At 45.3% G+C, this 20,540-nt stretch overlaps 1 protein-coding gene across 1 annotated transcript in view; it reads left to right on the top strand.

The window, feature by feature from the left end:
* Depdc1b (DEP domain containing 1B) overlaps positions 1-20,540 on the top strand; it is a 64,767-nt gene that overhangs the window by 22,420 nt on the left and 21,807 nt on the right. The window contains 3 exon segments of the mRNA XM_034523517.2: positions 14,462-14,597; positions 18,686-18,813; positions 19,849-19,979. Coding sequence (XP_034379408.2) covers positions 14,462-14,597; positions 18,686-18,813; positions 19,849-19,979 — 395 coding nt within the window.

The raw sequence follows: 20,540 nt of genomic DNA, 5'->3' as shown, positions 1-20,540 counted from the left end.
TGTTGTTTGCACCACAGTGGGACCAAGGTTCATCTGTCTGTATAACTTCCAAGTAAACACTATCACATCTGTCTTTCCTCTAGACCAGGGGTCAGCAGCTTTGTTTTATACATGGCTAGGTAGTGGATAGTGGGTCATGAAGCGTCTGTTGGCACAGCCTGACTCTTCTGCTTTATGGCAAAAGCAAATATAACTAGTATGTAAAGAGTGCCGTAAGACTGTTTATAAAGAAATGATGCACTTCCGCCTGAAGGACCTGTTGTGAGGCTTTAAGGTTTTCCCAGATGTGTCTCAGATGTAGCAGGTACTTCTGTTTGACCTCATGTGAGGTCATTACATATAAATGAGCGTGACCTCAGGACTCTTTGGGACTTTGAAGTAGACAAGGAGGTGACAAGGTAGTTCTATACCATCTTCAGTGCGGTAGGGAGGGAGTACCTCAGGATCTGTGGGAAGGTGCGTGAGTTAACAGACAGACCGAGCCTGCACACTGTGATGCAAGTGTGACCTGAGAGGGAAGGAGGTGCAGGAACCCAGGACCAGGTGGAGCGTTCCCAAGTGAAGACTGCTGCTGGAGTCCTGTGTCTTCTGGAAAGAATTGGTTCTATTATCCTGTGTTCTGTGATGGGCTAGAAGCATCATGGGAAAAGTGGGATTGATACAGCAGGCAGGAGCTGTGAGCCTGAGCAGAGGTGACCTGATACCTCTGTGGCCAGCACGGCCTGTTTTTGAGTGCCATGTAGAACCACTTTTGCGTGCACTTTTTGGTACAGTTCTTCTAAGCAGGGACCAGGAAGATGGTAATGGCTAGGAAGACCACAGCTCCTGTCCCCACACCTCTTGGTTGCAGTGGGTGCTTGTCCCTACCTTCCTTCCCACTGTGAGTTCTCTCATGTCCTCTGTTGTCACTTTGCAGGCTCAGAGTGCCATGCTTGGTAGAGCCACCCAGTTTATTTCTGAGGATCAGAACCCTTGATCATCTTGTACTTCTCAGACTAGTATTTTTGTACTAGCCCATTCACAGTTGCAATGTGACAAGAAGGTAGCCAGGGGTGCCATGCAGACATTGGGGATGCTACGGATATTCTTCCTGCCTCCACCATGCAAGCACAGTCCTTTTTCCCTCTCATCTGGGCTGCTTACCTGTTCCATGGTTGTTCTCACCCCAGAATGCCCTGCTAGGTTCCCTAGCAAGAGTTTATCTCTACAGTAATACCTTGTTGTTGGTGGTCAACAACAAGCTCAAGGCAGTTACTAGGATGGTGAGCATTACTTTTGTTCCCATCCCTTGATGCTCCCCCACCCCCCAAACATGTACTTATTATGTGTACAGTGTTCTGCCTGCAAGGATGCCTTAGGCCAGAAGAGGGCACCAGATTGCATTATAGATAGTTAATGAGCCACTATGTGGCTTCCAGGGTTGAACTCAGGACCTCTGGAAGAGAAGCCAGTGTTCTTAACTTCTGAGCCATCTTTCTAGTTCCCATCCCTTGATTTTTGATACACTTGTATTCTTAGGGGAAGCCAGTCCCATAGCGATCCCTTAATTCCCAGTCAGTTCCATTGCTGTAGGCCCCGCCTGTGTGTCTCCTGTGCAGTTCTGTCTTGATCACTGGAGCTTTGTGACAGTCCTGGAGATCAGCTTCCTGTCAGTTCTCCATCTTTGCTCTTTTTCAAATTAATTTTTTGTTTGTTTATTTGTTTGTTTTGAGACAATTTCTCTGTGTACCCTGGCTGGCCTGGGCTTGTCCTATAGACCAGGCTGGCCTCTGCCTCCCAAGAGCTGGGATTAAAGGTGGGTCCTTTGCTTTTCCACACTTGTTCTAGAATCAATGTGTTTATCCCTGTAACACTTCCTCCTGGGCCTTTTGAATGGAATCTTGTGGAATCCATCGATCAGTTTGGAATTTAACTTCTTAATGAAGTCTAGTCTTCCACGTCACACACAGAGCACAGATCTTTCTGTTTGCTGTCTGTCGCTCTGCAGTATTTTATAGTCTTAAGTTATTCTGATCATGAGCGTATTTCATCAGACTTTAAGTAGTTCGTACTTCGGATGCCACTAGTGTATCTTCACACCTTCAAGCAGCTCTGTGAAATTTAACTATTAGCAAATTTTCAGTGTTTGCATGACATGATAGCATACTTGCCATATATACATATATGTACACACACATATGTATCATACCACTAAGTATGAGGAGGGCTTTATAGAGAGGAGGGTTAATCCCTTAGAATTGTGAAAATGTGTCTAACTCATGGATTTCTAGGAAACAGCAGCCTTGGAGAGACCAGCGCTCACGGTAATTGATATCTGGCAGGGTTTGCTGCAGAGTTTTGTTAGTATAGACGTCTTAGGTCGCTGAGGCAGAGAGACAGGTTGGCTGAAGCGGCGAGGGCTGCAAAGTTCTCTTAATAACCAGGGAAGAAGTTCAGGATATTCCATGAAAGAGAGTTTAAAACAGTGTGAGAAATGTGTTACAAATCAAGTCTACAAAGATTTATTGAGGATTTTATCTTTATTTTTATTTGTGTCGTGTATGTGTCGGGGGCTGCAGAGTTTAGAAGAGGGGGTGGGATTCCTGAAGCTGACGGTTGTGAGCTGTTTAACGCACCCACTGGCAGCTGAACTCTCGTAGTCTAGAAGAGCAGCAACTGACCTTAACCACTGAGCCGCCCTGCTCACCCTCAGAGATTTAGAAAGCGTGCTTCCCTATGACTCACATATTCTATGGTGCTTTTGATTAAACATTAATTTTAGTTTTCTCAAATAAATACCCCAAAGGATCGTAGTTACCGTATGCATTATTTTAACGGCATTTCCAGCCATTATTTGGCAGTGGAGGGAGCACTAGGAGACCAGGGTCGCATTGTCGCCAGTCAGGGAGGCTGATCGCTTTCTTGCTCTCCGTATCTCTAGTGTGCACGTGTGGAATGTAATATGCGGTCAACGGGACTTCACAATTCTGAAACTTACGACTTACAGTTTTAAAAAACATTTATAAAGGCTACCAGCAGAGGGAGCCATGCTCCTTTGAATGTTCTCTGTGAAAGACGGGCATCTCATGCAGGAGCTAATAGGATGCATCCATGTGCATTGACAGGAGAACGGATCCCCTCTCTGCCGTGCTGAGTTTCATTTCCTCCTGAAACGTTAGCAGTGTTAGAGGTTAGGTGGTAATTAACCCACTGCTTCTGGCTTACTATTTTTTTTCTTGATCCACTCATCTATATTGTCTTTAAACAATTCATTGCTATTTTTTAACACTTGTTTTATGTGTAGGGGTAATTTTCCTACATGTATGTGTATCATGTGAGTATCTGGTGCCTTCCTAGGCCAGAAGAGCACATTAGATCACCCGGAACTGGAGTTATAGATGCTTATGAGCCACTGTGTGGAGGCTGGGAATTGAACTTGGGTCTCTGCAAGAGCAACAAGTGCCCTTAACCACTGAGCATTCTCCCCAATTTTGTTTCAGAAATATTTTTCTCTGCTCTTGACTTATATATACAACTCACCAGAATATATGTTCTCTTACATATTCTTTTGTTTCTTGTAGTTTTTAAAAAGATTTATTCATACTCATGCGTGTAATTATAGCTTGTTGAATTTTCATGGCCGTTTGTCCTCTGTCTACCGACATTCCACAGGCTGTTTCCCTGTCAGTGGGGATTTGGTGGCTTGCACTGGTTCGCCCTTACAACAAAGCTGTCATGTCTGCCATGGACACTGTGTTCTGGACTGGCCAGTGTTATCTTAGGGCAGTCAGCTTCATCTAGGAGAGCATTGCATTTAGAGGGTTTGAACACATTCAGCTTGCTGGAAATGACAAATCCTTTGTAGGGTTTGTGTTAATTTGTAGTCTACGAGTAGAAACTGTCTGCTAAGGGTGGACTCACACACGTGCCGCCCAGTGTGTGTGAAGTGCTGCCTCACTGTGTGAAGCACTGCCTCACTGTGTGAAGCGCTGCCTCACTGTGTGAAGTGCTGCCTCACTGTGTGAAGTGCTGCCTCACTGGGATGTTATTTGAAATTTCCTTGGAGGCTGAGGAGGCTGAGTGCCATTTTATATGTGTTCATTGTCCCCAGCTCCACATCTACACACAGTTTTGCTTTTTTTAAAGAACTTTTTCTTCTAACAGATTCTTAGTAGTTAAAATTAGATATTTTGTGAATTTATCTTCCATCATATATACGGATTACAGAGGTCTCTCATTCTCCTGTTTGCAGTGCTAGAAAATGAGCCACACCTTCAGCCTTCAGTTCTGTCTGCTGATGCTGTGCCCACCCTGCCCTCCTCTTCCTCCCCTTTTTCTCTCTCTTTCCCTCCCTCCCTTCCTTCTTCCCTTCCCCCTCCCTCCCTCCCTCCTTCCCTTCCCCCTCCCTCCCTCCCTCCTTCCCTTCCCCCTCCCTCCCTCCCTCCTTTCCTCCCTCCCTCCCTCTGTCCCTCCCTCCCTCCTTTCCTCCGTCCCTCCCTCTGTCCCTCCCTCCCTCCTTTCCTCCCTCCCTCCCTCTGTCCCTCCCTCCCTCTGTCCCTCCCTCCCTCCTTTCCTCCCTCCCTCCCTCTGTCCCTCCCTCCCTCTGTCCCTCCCTCCCTCCTTTCCTCCCTCCCTCTGTCCCTCCCTCCCTCCATTCCTCCCTCCCTCTGTCCCTCCCTCCCTCCCTCTTTCCCTCCCTTCTTCCCTCCATTCCTCCTCCCCTTCCTCTCTCTCCTTCCCCTCCCTGTCACTCACTTTTTGGGTCTCACTTCTAGCTCTGGCTGGCCTGGAATTCACTGTGTAAAGGTACTGCTGTCCAGCATGGCTACCTGAATTCTGTCACTAGAACCTGGAAGGTGGAAGACAAAAGCCTCTCCTGCAGTTGTCCTCTGTCCTGCACAGTGTGTGTGTGTGTGTGTGTGTGTGTGTGTGTGTGTGTTACATGTCTGGCGTCTTCCCATTGAACTGAATCATGGCTCTGGCTAGGCTGCCCAGCATGCTCTGGGATCTGCCCTTTTCTGCTTCCACTTGGAGGGTTACAGGCAGGGGCAGTCATATCCGTTTTTTTTTGCATAGGTACTGAGGACTTGAACTCAGGGCCTCAAGCTTGCAATGTCTCGTGCTTTTATCCAATGAACCATTTCCCTAGCCTCTATGATAATTTTTATTTTGAGAAAAATAGTAAGATTTTTATTGTCAAAGTAAATGATTATAACAGGAGATACAAACAAACCATAATTGTGATTCATGATGTGAATTAGGCAATGTTCTGATTTTCTATGGCTGAGAAACAGTGTTACCGCAACTTCAGTGCCTTAAAGTGACTATCCTAGTTTAAAAATTTTAAGATATGTTATTTTTGAGAAAGGCTTTATAACCCAACTTAGAAGGAGCGAAGCTAGCAGGTTTCTGCCTCCGAACAGTGGATCAGTAAGTTCTTTCTCTCACAACCATGGCACCTTTTCTGCATGTTAATCTGTTCCTCTCTCTTTACATGAGGTCTCATTCTCCCAGGCTTCTCCCCATGATACGGGCTTTGTGTAGTATGATGGGGCTAGGGTAGTCTCTATGCTTACATGGTTAGGTGGCTTAGAAGAGATTGTGTCCCAAACATGAACAGCCTAAGTACAAGTATTTTCAGTAGGCAGGAGGAGAGAGTTGGCAGGCAGCCAAGGTCCGTGCCTGGAACTGGCAGAGTGTCACTTCTGTATTCTGCTTGTCAGAGCAATTGCATAGCCCACTCACATGGGGGGGGGCATCTGGTAGAGAAACCTCCTGTGGATGGGAAGCTGTCAGTCACATCTTGGATAGGAAGAGCATATGGGATGAGAAGAGCATGTGGGATAGGATGGGAAGAGCACATGGATGGGAAATATGTTGTGGCCATCCTTGGAAAATATCATCTGTCATTCTTTGCCTCTGGCTACACAACTTCCTTTCATTTGCAACTGTTCTTATCCTCACCAGTAAGACAACTGAGTTCCTTCCCAGCATGCCATCACGTCTACTGATGGCTGGCTGGCCCACAGCACTTTGGAAATGCAATTGGACATAGGTCTGCCATTTCTGCTACTTCCTAGGGTTCTGTGTGGCTCATGGTTCTCCTCTAGAGTCTTTGCTCAGCATTCTGAGTCATTTGTTTCACAAGAAGTGGACCATGTCTGCGGTGGAATATCCTTCTTAGATATGTCCAACGCCCTGAAGGTTGAAAGTCCCGACTGTTCATTTCATTTTGAAAAGCTGAAGTGGGTTTGGTTTTCAAATTTCCATTTGAACTGTACCACATGGGTGATGGTAACTCTGGAGCTATTGTTGCCTTACAAATCTTGTGCTTTCTCAGGAATCCTCTTGTGGCTCGTTCCAGCAGACAAAATCATGTTGTCATATCTCCTTGAGTCAGCCTCTGCTCAGTCTGGAGCTACTCAAAAGTCTTCTGCAGCACAGTCCCTTTGCGATTCTTAGACGTTTATGATGGGGTATTAAATGCATCCCTGTCCCTGTCATAGAACTGCTAAGAGCCCTGGGATTTCCTGAGTGACAGGGATGTCTTGTTACCTGTGACAGTCTGCTTTGATAAAAGCTGAGTTTGTCATTGAAAGGTTACATAGTGCTGGGGTCCTGGGCAGCTTCAAGATGGGCTCAGTCTTTGGAAAGACCCAGTGACTGGATGACATGGGCATGTGCGTCAGGACGTGCCGCTCAGCGGAGGCCAGCAGGGTCCCAGGAGGCCGGCAGGGTCCCAGGATCTTCTTGGAAACTGGAAGAATGAACGAATGAATGCTGGAAATTAGAGAAGGTCTGTGCTGCAGTCACACAAATCTCAGAAAGACTGTCACCTGCGGGAAGGTGGGAAGCAGAAAAGATGGCTCCGGCTGAGGAATGCTCCTCGGGAACCAGCAAAGGAGCAAACTGGATCTTTTAGTTGGAACTTTTTAGCCCCACCCACTGGAGTTTCTGGAAAGACTCCTGAGCAACAAGGCTTGAGCTTCCAGATTGGAGAGCTTGCATTATCTGGAGGCGCAGAAGGTTGGTGACCAAAGGGCTTTCATCCCTTGTTTTCTCATACTGTCTCTAACCGTTTCTTCAACTGGCTATTTATCTGGCTCATATGTCCTTTAGCATAAACTGGCAAGTGCATGTACAGTGTTCCCCTGAGTTATGGCGCCTGTGGGGGTGTGGTGGTTCTGTAGAGACCTTAGCTAGTTATAACTTCTAGCCAGTTATTCAGAGTGCAGTTCATAGTCTAGGAACATTTACCTGACACCTGAAGTTAAGGGTGGTCTTGTGGGGCTGAGCTCTTAAACCTGTGGGATGTGGTACAGTCTCTGGGTAGCAGTGTCAGAAATGAAATGAATTGAATCACACACCCCGCTCATGTCCACTGGAGACTTCCTCGGTGGGGATGGGGATGGGCCCCACATATCCAGGCCTAGAAATGTGTTAAATAGGAAGACTGAGTCAGAAAGTAAAGCAGAGTAATGTTTTCTCTTATAAAACTATCACCCTGAGTCACAGTGTCTCGGTAGCCTTGCCTTAAATCTTGCCGAAGTTATAGCCAAGGCCTTACAGTTTCATACTCGCGGCCCTGCTGAAATCATGCTTTACTAACAACCCCTCTCTTTGAACTTTGCGTATGTTGTTCTACCTTGTGAACCTTTACTGAGAGGGGTTGGGGAGGAGAAATTGCTTTGTTTTCTGAATCACCCAGTCAGGGCTTTGTATGTTTTTCTGTATCTACTAAAACACAATAATAACAACAGTCATAGCAAATATGAACACAGTGCCGGCCTGTCAGCTCATTCCTGCTCTTCCTGTACCTTGCCACTACAACTAAAAGATCCAGTTTGCTCCTTCGCTGGTTCCCGAGGAGCATTCCTCAGCCGGAGCCATCTTTTCTGCTTCCCACCTTCCCGCAGGTGACAGTTTTTCTGAGATTTGTGTGACTGCAGCACAGACCTTCTCTAATTTCCAGCATCCATTCATTCATTCTTCCAGTTTCCAAGAAGATCCTGGGATCCTACTGGCCTCCGCTGACCGGCACGTCCTGACGCCCACATCTGCTTCAGTTACCTGTTGTGTAGTGAAGCCAGGTCACATTTAGTGACTTTAAACAACACTGACGATTAGATAAACTGTATGGTTGGGAGTTTGAAAGGGCTTCGGTAGTCATCAGTGTGGCTGCTGAGGCTGAGAGCCTGTCTCCATGGGGATCTCTTCATTCACAGGTCTGGAGTCCTGGTGCTTCCTCTTTCAATTTCTTTCCTCTGGTATCTCATCTTTAGGGGCTCTTTCTGCCACTTGGGTATCTGCCGACCTGAGGATCTCAGGGAGTCACACTTCTTACATGATGCCTGGTTACTTGGAGGGTGTTTTCCCATAAAGACGCGATAGTTTCTAAAGTCAGGAACTGAGTTCTAAGCCAGGAAAAGGTAACATTGCGGGTAGTTTCTATTATAGCAGTGAGAGCGGATCATGCAGACTCACGAGGGTGAAGAACATAGTCTACCTCTTGATACTGTGGTGGCAGGTCACCTTTGAGTGTGAGGCAGTCTGCTGTAAGGATGCAGTGCCCTTTTCCAGAATGGACCACACTGGCCCTGCCTTATTTACTGAATGGACCATGCTTTTCCACCATGTGCACAGCCTGTTCAGTCATTAACCGTGTTTTCAAACTTGAGTGTGCAGGCTGTATTCGCTTTGTTTAGTCCTGAGCCTCCCCCATGCCAGTGTCCTGGAGAAATATGTAGCTGCTACAATAGGCACATCAGGGGTGCTGCGTGCAGGCCAGGGAGGCTGCTCATGCTCTCTAGTGCACGGGAAGCTTCCACAGCACAGCAAGGAGCTGTCTGGCCCTAATGCTGAGGGGAGAGGAGAGGCCCCTGGCAGTGCAGCAGCATCTCCATACCAGCATCTCCATACCAGCATATCCATACCAGCATCTCCATGCCCGCATCTCCATACCAGCATCTCCAGGCCAGCATCTCCAGGCCAGCATCTCCACACCAGCACCTCCACACCAGCATCTCCACATCAGCATCTCCATATCAACATCTCCATGCCAGCATCTTCATACCAGCATCTCCAGGCCAGCATCTCCACACCAGCACCTCCACACCAGCATCTCCACATCAGCATCTCCATATCAACATCTCCACGCCAGCATCTCCATACCAGCATCTCCATGCCAGCATCTTCATACCAGCATCTCCATGCCAGCATCTCCATGCCAGCATCTTCATACCAGCATCTCCACACCAGCACCTCCACACCAGCATCTCCACATCAGCATCTCCATGCCAGCATCTTCATACCAGCATCTTCATGCCAGCATCTCCATGCCAGCATCTCCATACCAGCATCTCCATGCCAGCATCTCCATGCCAGCATCTCCATACCAGCATCTCCATGCCAGCATCTCCATACCAGCATCTCCATACCAGCATCTCCACACCAGCATCTCCATGCCAGCATCTCTATGCCAGCATCTCCATACCAGCATCTCCAGGCCAGCATCTCCAGGCCCACTTTCTTTATTCATCTGGACACCTGGTAGGAGAGGCTCTACTGTTCACTGCTTTACGAATGTCTTCAACTGTTTTGGCCCAACTTCAACTGTTTCATGATCTTTATGCACATTTCAGAGGCTTCTCATCGGCTTCAGGAAAAGGTTTTTATAATCTCACTGGGGTTTCTTTCTGACTGTCAGTCTTTATTGGAAAATGACATTTTATTATATTGAATCTTATTTACGGAGTATCTCTCAGTTTACTTTTTCCTTAATGTCTTTCAGTAACATTTTATAAAGGACTTGCAATTGTTTTCTCTTCAAAAACTTTATATACTTATTATTATTTTAAGTTTATGTTTCTTTTCTTTAAGATTTCATAAATGTATACAATGTTTTATCTTATTTACTCCCCACTCCACCCTCCAACTTCTGTCATGAAACCACTCCCTTGTCCCCTCCAAAATAAGCAAAATAACCCACTGAATCCAGTTGTCACTTCAGGTATGCACATGATGACAGGACTAGCCTGTGGGCAGCCCATGAGAGGAGAAGCTACACCCAGAAGAAAACACACTTTGCTTCTACCAGTGGCTCTCGACTGCCAGTAGCCTTCAGCTAGGAGTGGGGCCTGCGAGTGCCTCCCCATCCGTGCTTGCCTGATCTCGTCAGGTTGGACACAGGCAGCCGCACTGTCGTGACTTCCTGAGTGTAATGGTCCTGTCACGTCCAGAAGACACTGTTTCACAATGGTCCCTTTTGACTTTTGGGTCTTAGAATCTTTGTGACCCTCTTTTGCCATGTTCCTTGAGCCTTGTGGTGGAGGTGACACTCTCCACTGTCACACTTAATCTCTGTATAGGTGTTAGTCCCTGTGTGAGCTGCTATCCACTTCCACTTGTGTGTCACCCAGGCTGGCCTCAGATTCCTGAGGGCTGTGATTGTAGATGTGTGCCAACACCTAATGAAGAGTTTATAAAGCTTTCTGAAAGATGAAAGATGTTTTGCTCTCTGAGCCAGCTTAAAAAGTTGCTTTACTATCTGGGAAATATTCCTATTTCATCCAAGTGAAATTTGAAGCAGATAAGGTAACAGGGTGTCTAGCCCCAGATGCCAAGAGTCAAATGTCAGGATTAAACTGGTAATTTCCAGAGTTTCCAGAAGTCACTTCCAGCAGTCACCACCAGAGGGCACCCTTGAGCATTATTCTCAGACAAGGATGCCAGACTGGGCAGAAATAGAGCTAGGCTAGCTACAGATGTTGCTGGTAGGGAAGATCTCCAGGTAGGGTGAGGAGAGGCTGCTTAGCATGTCCCCAGCCACCGTGCTGCACATAAGAAGTTCTGCTTTACCTTTCCGAAGACAGTTCTTTCTGAGTGTGGAGATACAAGGGTGCAGATTTTAAAGCAGGTGGGAAATTGTAGATCACCAAACAGGAAAACAAATCATTGTTTAGAGAGGCTTTCCCCTTCCAAAGAACGGACAGGCAGTTCACGAGAGAGCCAAGTCTGGAACTCAAGTCCTCAGGTTCCAGACCATATTTGAGAGCGGGACTGGGGGTGAGTGAGTGCTGGCTGGGGTTACATAATTCTTCACCAGCTGTGAATTTGGCAGCCCATGGACTAGTGTGATATGTGTAGGTGGGTCTGCGGGAGTGCACATGCCTAAGTTCTAACGTTGGCTGGAAAGAGGACCTTTGTTGTGATTGTTGCTTTTAAGAAAGTTTGGACCTAGATGTCGAGGGTCTGTCATGTCTGTCATTTTAGCACATGAAAGGCTGAAATAGGAGGATTTTGAGTTCAAGGCTAGCCTGGGCTATGTAGCAAGGGCCTGCCTGAAAGAAGAGAAGGGGAAAGGAGGAGAGAGGAGGTGAGGAATAGAGAGCAGAGAAGAATGGCATTGGCTGCTATGAGACAGCCTGAACTACATAGTCAGATATCCGTGACTGGCTTAAAATTCTTATTTATTTTATATTTGAGCTTCTGTCACCTACTTTAATAATCTGCTCATCACATAAGTAAACTGATAGTTTCAGTTGATTTAACTTAATTTGGTGATTTCCAGGCCTCATTGTTTTTCTTCGGATCCAAACTGACTTTGGAAACACAGTGTGGCTGTTAGATGTTCTTTTCAGAGTTCAGCTTTTCTCCGCCCCTCAGCTCCTCTTTAAGTCTCTCATGAAGGTTCCTGAAGTGGTTTTCTCTAGAGTTCTTGTTACTGCTGTGTCTCCCGATTCACCTTGATATAAACTTTCTTTGAAAACTGTCGGCACACTTTTAAAACTATCTGGTTTGCTATTTGCCTTAAGAAACACAGCTCAGAAACTCACAACTGGTTCAGCTGCGAGAGTAAGTGTCCATGGAATGTTTGGCAACAAATGAGACATCTGTATCACTGCTAGCATTGCAAAAGACAGGGACAGAAAGATGGTTAGAGCCAGAGGTTGGGGAGGACCATGTCTTCTGGACGTGACTGGACTCTTAGGCACTCACAGCACCTGTGCTCGTCTGCACACTGTCACGCTGTCCACGGTCCAGCATGGATAGGGGTGGGGCTTACACATTCTTATCCCAGCTGTGGAGCTACTGGCAGTGTCTTTGAGGGGAGGACATAGCCCCTGGTAGTGACCATGCTCCAGAGGATGGCCTCATGCTCGAGAGTATACAAAGTGGACTTCACTTCCTGGGATATGTTTTTTAAAAAAGGATGAATTGAAAACGGGTGGGAGGTGGATGGTCCGGGACAAGTAGAGGGTGATAAATTACATTTGTGTTCATGTATGCAACTCTCAATTAAGAAACATTAAGAATAAGATGTAATCTGATTTATTTTTCCCATGGATATTGCAGGGAAGAATTTTTAAGAATTTACATGCATATGTGAGCACAGCACTTGTGGAGGCCAGAGAGGGCATCAGCTCCCCTGCAACGGGAGGGGCCGGCCTTTCAGAACTGTCTGATGTCGATTCAGGGAACCAAATGGGTCTTCTACAAGAGGCACGCTTTTGAGCACTGTGCCGTCTCTTTGGCTACTATGGGAAGAGTCTAAGCCTGCGTTAAAAATAAAAAGCCAACAACTAACCCGTTTCTTAGAGTTCTTTTCTTTTTCTTTTCCTTTTTATTGCTGTGCTGGGATCGGCCTTCCCACATGCCATGCATGAGTTCCACCCCTGAGCCATCATCCATCCTATTGATGTATTTCACTGTATTCTTTTCTACTAAATTTATAGGGAATCATCTTATGAGAAAAGCCCACATCTTTAGCGTTAGTTCTTTATTTGGTACCGTGTAATCCATTTTCAGGAGAGTTTTATGTTCAAGGTGGACTGGCTCTGATAAGCCAGAGATCCAGGAAGAGGGACAGGTTGGAAATATGGGGAATAATGAGTTTAGACAGTTTCCTAGCTCCCTTAAGATGGATTTCTTGGTTGGTATTTTAATCTTTGTGTGACGTGTTGGATATTGAAGGGAACGAGAATTAGTCCTTCTGAGAAGTATTTATAAAAGTGCACATTGTGGGCTGTAGGCATAGCCAGGTGGTGGAGTGCCTGCCTGCTGTCTGAGGCCTAGCCCTGCAATGGGAAAAGAAAATAAGTGAATGTCAGGGCCATGCACTGTTTCTCAGCAAGGGCTTGTGAGGATTCCTCTGTCAATGATTTTTGTTTGGAACACATGAACTGTAAACTGTAGCAACAGAGCCACAAGGCAGTGTAGACCTCAAGCTGAAGTGAATGCCGGGCCTCCCTGTATTAACTCTGTTAAGAACATCTTTAGGACTGGGTGAGGTGACGGGCCTCCCTGTATTTACTCTGTTAAGAACATCTTTAGGACTGGGTGAGGTGACACACACTCATTACTGCTATCCTGGAAACACAAGCAGAAGGGTTGATTGGGCCAGTTCAAGTCTCGGTACCATAGTGAGACTGCATCTTAAAGACTAAGGACAAGAAAGCGGGAAAAAAAAAAAGCAAATAGGAAGCCCGCCACAGTTATACACACTGTAATCCCAGCACCAGAGAGGCCAGAGGCAGGGAGATTGCAAACGCAGGGTCTGCCTGCACCATGTAGCAAGTTCCAATTCTGTTTCGGGAATTATTTAAAATGGTGGCCCTCAGTCTTCCTTGTTCTTAATCAGTTGCCATCTTCCTGACTAGACAAGGCCTGTGGCCATGAGCGAGCGGCTGCGGTCATGGCAGTGTACCTGCTGCCACTCAGCTCAGGCCACTGGCTCAACCACCCATGAGACGCCAGCGTGGGAGATGGCTCTGCCAATCTTCCATGCTGTCTCCACAAGGCTGGGCTGAGCCCAGATAATTCCACCATCCATGCGGTACCCAGTAGAAATGAGACTCTAATGCTTAAAGATTAACCAAAGGCTTTATATGTTTGGTAATGTTCAATAAACAAGATGCTCAATTAGAAGTGTTAACCAATTAACTAACCTAGATACAAGTTGTTACCCAGGGCTGCTCCCGATACATGCGTGGTTCTCCATCCTCCTACATCTCTGTCTCCCTCGATCTTTCTCTTCCTTTCTCTTCTTCTCCTTACTCCTCTTCCTCTCCTTCCTCCTCCTCTTCCTCTCCTTCCTCCTCCCACCTTAGCTCCTCCCAACTTGCGGGGAAAATATGCCACTACACAGTCTAGCCATGGAAACTTACTGAGACTTCTGTCAATGCAATTTATGGAGAGCTAAGGATGTACCTCAGGCAGAAGACTTGTGTAACATGAACAAGCCCCAGGTTCAAGCAAGTTTTATTATTAAAAACGTTATGTATATTTTATAACCTTTTAAAGAAATATTATTTGGCAGGCGCTATGGATGAATATCTTAAGATTTGTTATTGTCGGGTCATGATTATTGTGCATGATTCATGTGCAATAATTTAATGAAGAACGGGCTCATCACTTATCTGAGTGCTGAAAAACTGCTGTCTCCTACTGTCTGCAATAATAGAGCATTTCTTCTTGGATTTAGATTTCCTTCTTCCTCACCCCTGAAGCCATATCCAAAGAAGCCCCTGTATCAAAGAGATGTTATTAAGTTTCCAGAATGGAATGATCCCCCACCAGGCACTTCACAGGAGAATATTCCAGTGAGGCCGATTGTGATGGTAAGTTCTGTGAATAAAGATCGGTGGGCTCCATATGGGCAGCCCTGGCTGCTGCGGAAGAGAGGAAGTCATTGTGTCCTGGGGTTGACATTGGGGAGTTACTCAGACTCCAGTGGCTGGCTGGATAGGGGATGTCTACACAGCTGGCCCTGGGTAAACCGCTGGAGTCACACAGCAGAAACAACATAAAAAGGGATGAATGAGAGGTGGGGACTTGGTGAGGGGAGAGTCTAGAAGGAATGAGAAAGAGATAAGTGAGGGGAGGGTGTGACCACAATGCATTACATACATGTATGGAATTGTCAATAAACACATTAATTAAAGCAACAGTCATGATTTTTTAAAAAAGAGATGACAGGCTCTGCCCCGGAGGACTCATCTAGTGATCTGTGGGCGTGGTCCAGTCTTTCTGGTGGATCCTTTACGCAGTGTTTGGGAAGCGCTGTGAAACGACACCACGACACCACGTTTGTCATCGGCTGAGGGGTCATTTACCAGAAGACTGGCTCTATCTGTCCTTGTCACTCTAACTCGTGTTGATGGAGCTTGTGGTCACTGTTTCCATATGTCTCGTCAGAGCAGATGTCTGCTCAACTCTCTGTGACCCTCTTTCCTGTCTGAGAGGTTACTTTTCTCCTTGTCTCCTCCTGCACTTGGTCTCAGTTACCGTCTCCGTGAGAGTGAGGAGGTGTGCTGTCCTGTGGAGCGGCCCCAGTACCTAACACAAGGCACGGACAAACCTGGCTTCTTCTGCTCTCTAACAACAGCACGCTGTGAGACACGAAACCTCTTTTTTTTTTTTTTTTTCCTTTTTTAAAAAAATAGTCCTTTCTTGAAATGTCCCCCGTACAAGACTGCCAAGATTGAGATGATGCTAAAAAATAAAACACAGAGAGAAACTTTGATAAGACAGTTTGGGAGAAATTTACTAACATTATTGACTTAGGTTAATCAGGTGTTACAAGACTAGACATCAAAATATTTTTGTTTGCAAGGATGTGATGAAGATATTTTTAGCCAATCTAATTAAAAGAAAACAAAAACAGTGTGTTTTTTTTTTCACCCCTTAAAGAAATTATGTGAGATCTTAGCTTGGAGCGGATAATTAAGAAGCTTAGGCTTATCAAAGACGATGGAGGCAAACGATGACACCAGAGACAGAGGTGGGGACCCCTCAGGGGCTTGCAGATTTGTCAGGGGTGGGGATGACTTTGGAGACATTTGGCGATGACGATGGTTTATATGAAAGAGAAGCAGGTAGGAGGGGACAGGACACTGGAACTCAGAGGAGACACTATATTTGGAAGTCCCTCACTTACTTATTTGAAGAGATTTATTAAGAGTGTCCCTGGGGGCCAAGTGTGCCAAGCTCAGTAAAGTCAGTGATGTGTGACACATTCTTCACTCTTACAGTCTGGTGAGAGAAAATTAGTGAACTAGGAAATAAAGTGTCAGAAAGGAAAACGGAGCCTGTAGGAGTGCTCGCTGTCTGAGGGCCGCTCATAATTAAGGCATATGTAATAACCAAGTGTTAGCTCCTAGTTGAGAAAAAATTAATATGTAAATGCTAAGAATTGGGTTCTCTTTTCTTCAATATGCTTAACACCTAATAGATCCCTCTAAGTAGGGCTGTTATTCAGAAGGCCAGTTCTTTTTATTTTTATTTTTTATTTATTTATTTTTTTTACATTTTATTAGCAGGCTTTGATGCCATTCATATGATTTCCCCTTTCTCTTCTTTGCAATCATAATGCAGCTACTTTCCCTGGAAAGACCAACTGTTTATTAGCGTTGTCAAGCCCTGTTCAGACTATTGTACCAGTGAGAACACCTTCCATGCTTGGGAACCCAGAGTGTACCAGTGCCCCTGAGCCATCCGACCCTCTGAACTCTCAGGCCATCATTTGTTCTTCAGCCGTGTGATGCATCTGCACTTCCCTTTGGATGCATTCTGGTCTGTGTTTTCTAGTATCTCCCTCTGACATGCTCGGCAAGGGTATACGTTCTCTGCTTGTTATGGGACCCACCACTGCTTGTCCCCTTCTTCCCGGAGAGAATCCAAACCCAACATAGTAGAGTAGGATCCTTTTCTTCAGGGGACCTTGATACACTTTTTAGAATGAGGTCAATCATCAGTAAATAGATGATCATCTTTCTTGCGAGGCTGGTGTGGTGGTGTATGCTTGGAGACTTAGGCAAGATCGTGAGCTGAAGCCCAGCCTAGGCTACTTATTGAGTTCCAGGCCAGCCTGGGCTAGCAGGGTGAGGCTTAGTCTCAACAGGACAAAACAGAAACAAACAAAAAAACCTTTTGTATCTCTTTCTTTTTCTGGGTGATGATTGCTGGGCCCTGGCTTTGTGATTCAGTAGCTATTAAACGTGGTTTCCTGTTGTGTGTCTGTTGTGTTTTTTGTGGAAGAATTCTGACCAGTAAAACTTAGGGTGCCAAGCACCCTGTGAGACAGTGGTACTGTGAGAGTCAGCTGAAGGTGCCAGCACCCTGTTGTACTCACTCAGCTGAGTTTACCCCTGTAAAGCACTAAGACCAGAGTTCCTCATGCACGTTCCCAGTAGTGGTCAAGTAGGCTTCTATCACTAATTTGTTTCAGAGAAAGAAAGTTCTCTTTGACATCTGCAGAGATTGAGTCTTGCTAACGTTTTTTACTGGGTACCCTTTTAGTGCATGTGTGTCTTAACACAGTGAAGTCACTCTGGCTGTTTTGTGCCTTGTGTTCTTCATGTAGAACAGTATGTTACCTCCGTTTTTCTCATTAGTCAGCATCTGACATCAGATGCCTAATTTTATCTTGCCTGTTATGAAAGTGATACCACTTACTTGTTCAGTTCTTTGTTACTAGGTATATTATTCCAGCTTTTGGACATATAACAACCTAAACAATACCTTTACAGATTTTATATATATTCATTCTGGAGTACTTTTTAGGGTGGGTTTGCAGGTAAATTTAATAGTCTTTCTACCTTTCTGTCTTCAAGCCCAAAGACCCGATTTAGATATTTAAAAACTTACACACTCATCTGGTCTTTGACTTTGTATTTTGGTCATTTGAAAGCAAATACAGGGACTGGAGAGATGGCTCAGCAAGTAAGAGTACTCTCTGCTCTTGCTGACGAACCATAGTTGGTTCCCAGCTTCCATGTTAACAAGCTAGCAACCATCAGAAATCCAATGCTGCTGGCTTCCGTGAGCACCTGAACACACACACACACACACACACACACACACACACACACACACACACACCCCTTTAAAAGGGCAAAACCAAAAAACAAATAATACAACTTTCCTGTTTTTTTTTTTCCTTCAAATTAAGATTTTTTTCTGTAGTGTTACATTTGCAAGAATGTGTTCTAGAAAGCTGTTGTAAATGTTTTCTAACATGTTTTGCCTCTTACAGGTAAAAATTTTTTCTCTGTGATAAGGAAAAATTTCTTTGACTTGTGTTTAATAGTTAGCTGTGGGCCATGAGCTCCCGGAAAGAGTATGTGGAGAGCCCTGTGACTTTAGCAGACTGTCTTAAGCGTTCTAAGCTGCTGCTGTCCCCTCCCCAGAAGGCATCACTCCCATGTCCTGGCCATCCTTAGCTATCCTTGTAGGGCACTTACTTTTCTGCCCCTAGCCGTTGCCTAGGATTGGGTTGCTTTCCAATGTTGTATGTATCTGATATTGGTCATAAAAGGGAATTCTTGAAGTTATATTACTCTTAGTTTGAATGATTACTCAGTTGGAACGATGTGAATTAAGACAAGTATTTCTGCACCTCATCTTGAATGTATAAAAACCGATTTCCCTGGTTGGCTGCCCCAGGAGCTAGCAGCGCTTTAGTGACGGCATTAGCTCTTCCGCTGTTCATCCTGGTACAACCGAGTCTCGGGAGTCATTCCTTTCTTCTCTGAGCCCGCGCAAAGAAAGCAAGCCTGTAATTCTAAGCATTATTAGCAGTCAAATTTCAAGTAGGCAAGTCAAAACATTTCTTATAAACCATAGCATTTTCTATTGACATATATATTCCCTCTCTCACTGTCCCACCCCTTCCGTCCTCCCCCTCCCACCCCTCCTGCCCAATCAGAACTCTGAGATGTGGTTCAAGCGCCACAGTATTGCTATCGGAGAGGTGCCGGCCTGCCGTCTAGTCCACCGCAGACAGCTGACCGAGGCCAACGTGGAGGAGATCTGGAAGTCTACGACGTTGTCACAGTACGCACGTTTGACATCTGAGAATTCTAGGGATCTTCTTTCTATTTTATCTCTTTCCTACTCTCTGCATATTCATTTAGTGTTCTGAAATTATGTTCAAAAAATTCTCAACTTTGCATAATCTGTTCTTAGGCTGTTTCACAAATATAATTTAACTGGGTTTTAAGAAGTTTCTAGTGTTAGATATGTAATAGTTAAAACAGGAGTTTAAATTCTTTTTTAATTGCTGTTTCCCCCCTTGCAAGCATGCTCTATGCATGCTCCTGCTGTGGAGCCAGGTTGACCTTGACTTTTTTTGTCATGCTGCTCCGCCTTCTGAGCGCTGTGATTGGATGTGTATGCACTGCCATTCCCAACCTAACGTCTCTAAACTGTTAGTAGCACAGACATCTTAAGTTTAATAAAATATAATGGAAAATTTGGCCTTAAGTAATTTTTCTTAAAAAAATTGCTTTTTGGAATTCAGGTTGTTATATGATTAATTAATTTAAGAAGTATGTGATTGGAAAATGATAGTTTAGGTTATTTTAAACACATTCTATTTCTAACCCATTTTTTAGAAAGTTTGGGTGCAGTACATGGAGATATTCTATCTTAATGCTCTTGTGAGGTGCTGAGGGGATGTGCTTGCTGCTAAAGCAGGAGGACGTCAGTTCAAATCCCCAGTGCCCATGTAAAGACTGGCTCGGCCAGCCTTGCCTGTAACTGCAGGTTGGGTTAGAGACAGGTAGATTCTGGAAGCTTGCTGGCCAGCTAGCCTCACTGAAGTTGTGACCTTCTAGGTCAGACAGACCCTGTCTCATAAAACAGGGAGGAGGGCTACAGAGAAGACATGTGACATCCTTCTCTGACTTACACATGAGTATACATGGGTGCGCATGCTGGCTTGCATATGTGTATACATATGTACATACTATACCACACACACACACGCACATGCGTGCACACATACACACAGACACCTTTTGTATTGCTCAATTTTTAGCGCTATAAAAATGATTAAAGTATTGTTTTATGAAGAAATTACCTTTTTAGTTTACAGAAAATTCTTGGCCTCGATTCCTTGGAAGAAGTTTTAAACACCAAGCTTGTCAACTCCAAGTTCATCATTCACAATGTGTACAGTGTCAGCAAGCAGGGAGTCGTCATCTTGGACGACAAGTCGAGTAAGTGCCCACTAATCACTGGCCTTGGTCTGGCCCACACCCTGGCTGCACAGGTCTTTTAGTTCTGTTCTGTCCTTGTCAAACCCCAGCTAAGTGTACTCCCTGGCCACACAGATTCTATTTCCTGCCAGTGCTTTTTATCCATTGTTTGGTTTATTAAAATGGCATAGAAAGATGAGTGTCCAGGGTTAGGATTCAGTACAGTGCACTGTGAGGGTAACCAGTGGTCCTCAACCTTCCTGATGCTGTGACCCTTTAATACAGTTCCTCATGTTGAGGTGACCCCCAACCCTAAATTTTTTTCATTGGTACTTCATAACTATAATATTGCTACTGTTTTGAATGATAATGTAAATATCTGGTGCAGGATATCTAATTTGCAGCTCCTGTGAATGGGGCATGTACAAGAAGGGATCGCCGTGTGTGAAAGGAGAAGGGTCAGTAAACGTGTCTCCTGACAGGAGTGGAGTTTGCCTTGGAAGGAGCCTTTCACCTGTTCCAGCACCTCCATCAGGAATGGAGGGCAGTGGTAGACAGAAATCAGTCTGGAAACTTCACGAG

The sequence above is a fragment of the Arvicanthis niloticus genome, chromosome 19 (genome assembly GCF_011762505.2).
Source record: "Arvicanthis niloticus isolate mArvNil1 chromosome 19, mArvNil1.pat.X, whole genome shotgun sequence".
Classification (NCBI taxonomy): domain Eukaryota; kingdom Metazoa; phylum Chordata; class Mammalia; order Rodentia; family Muridae; genus Arvicanthis; species Arvicanthis niloticus.
This window is presented reverse-complemented; position numbering and strand designations above follow the sequence as displayed.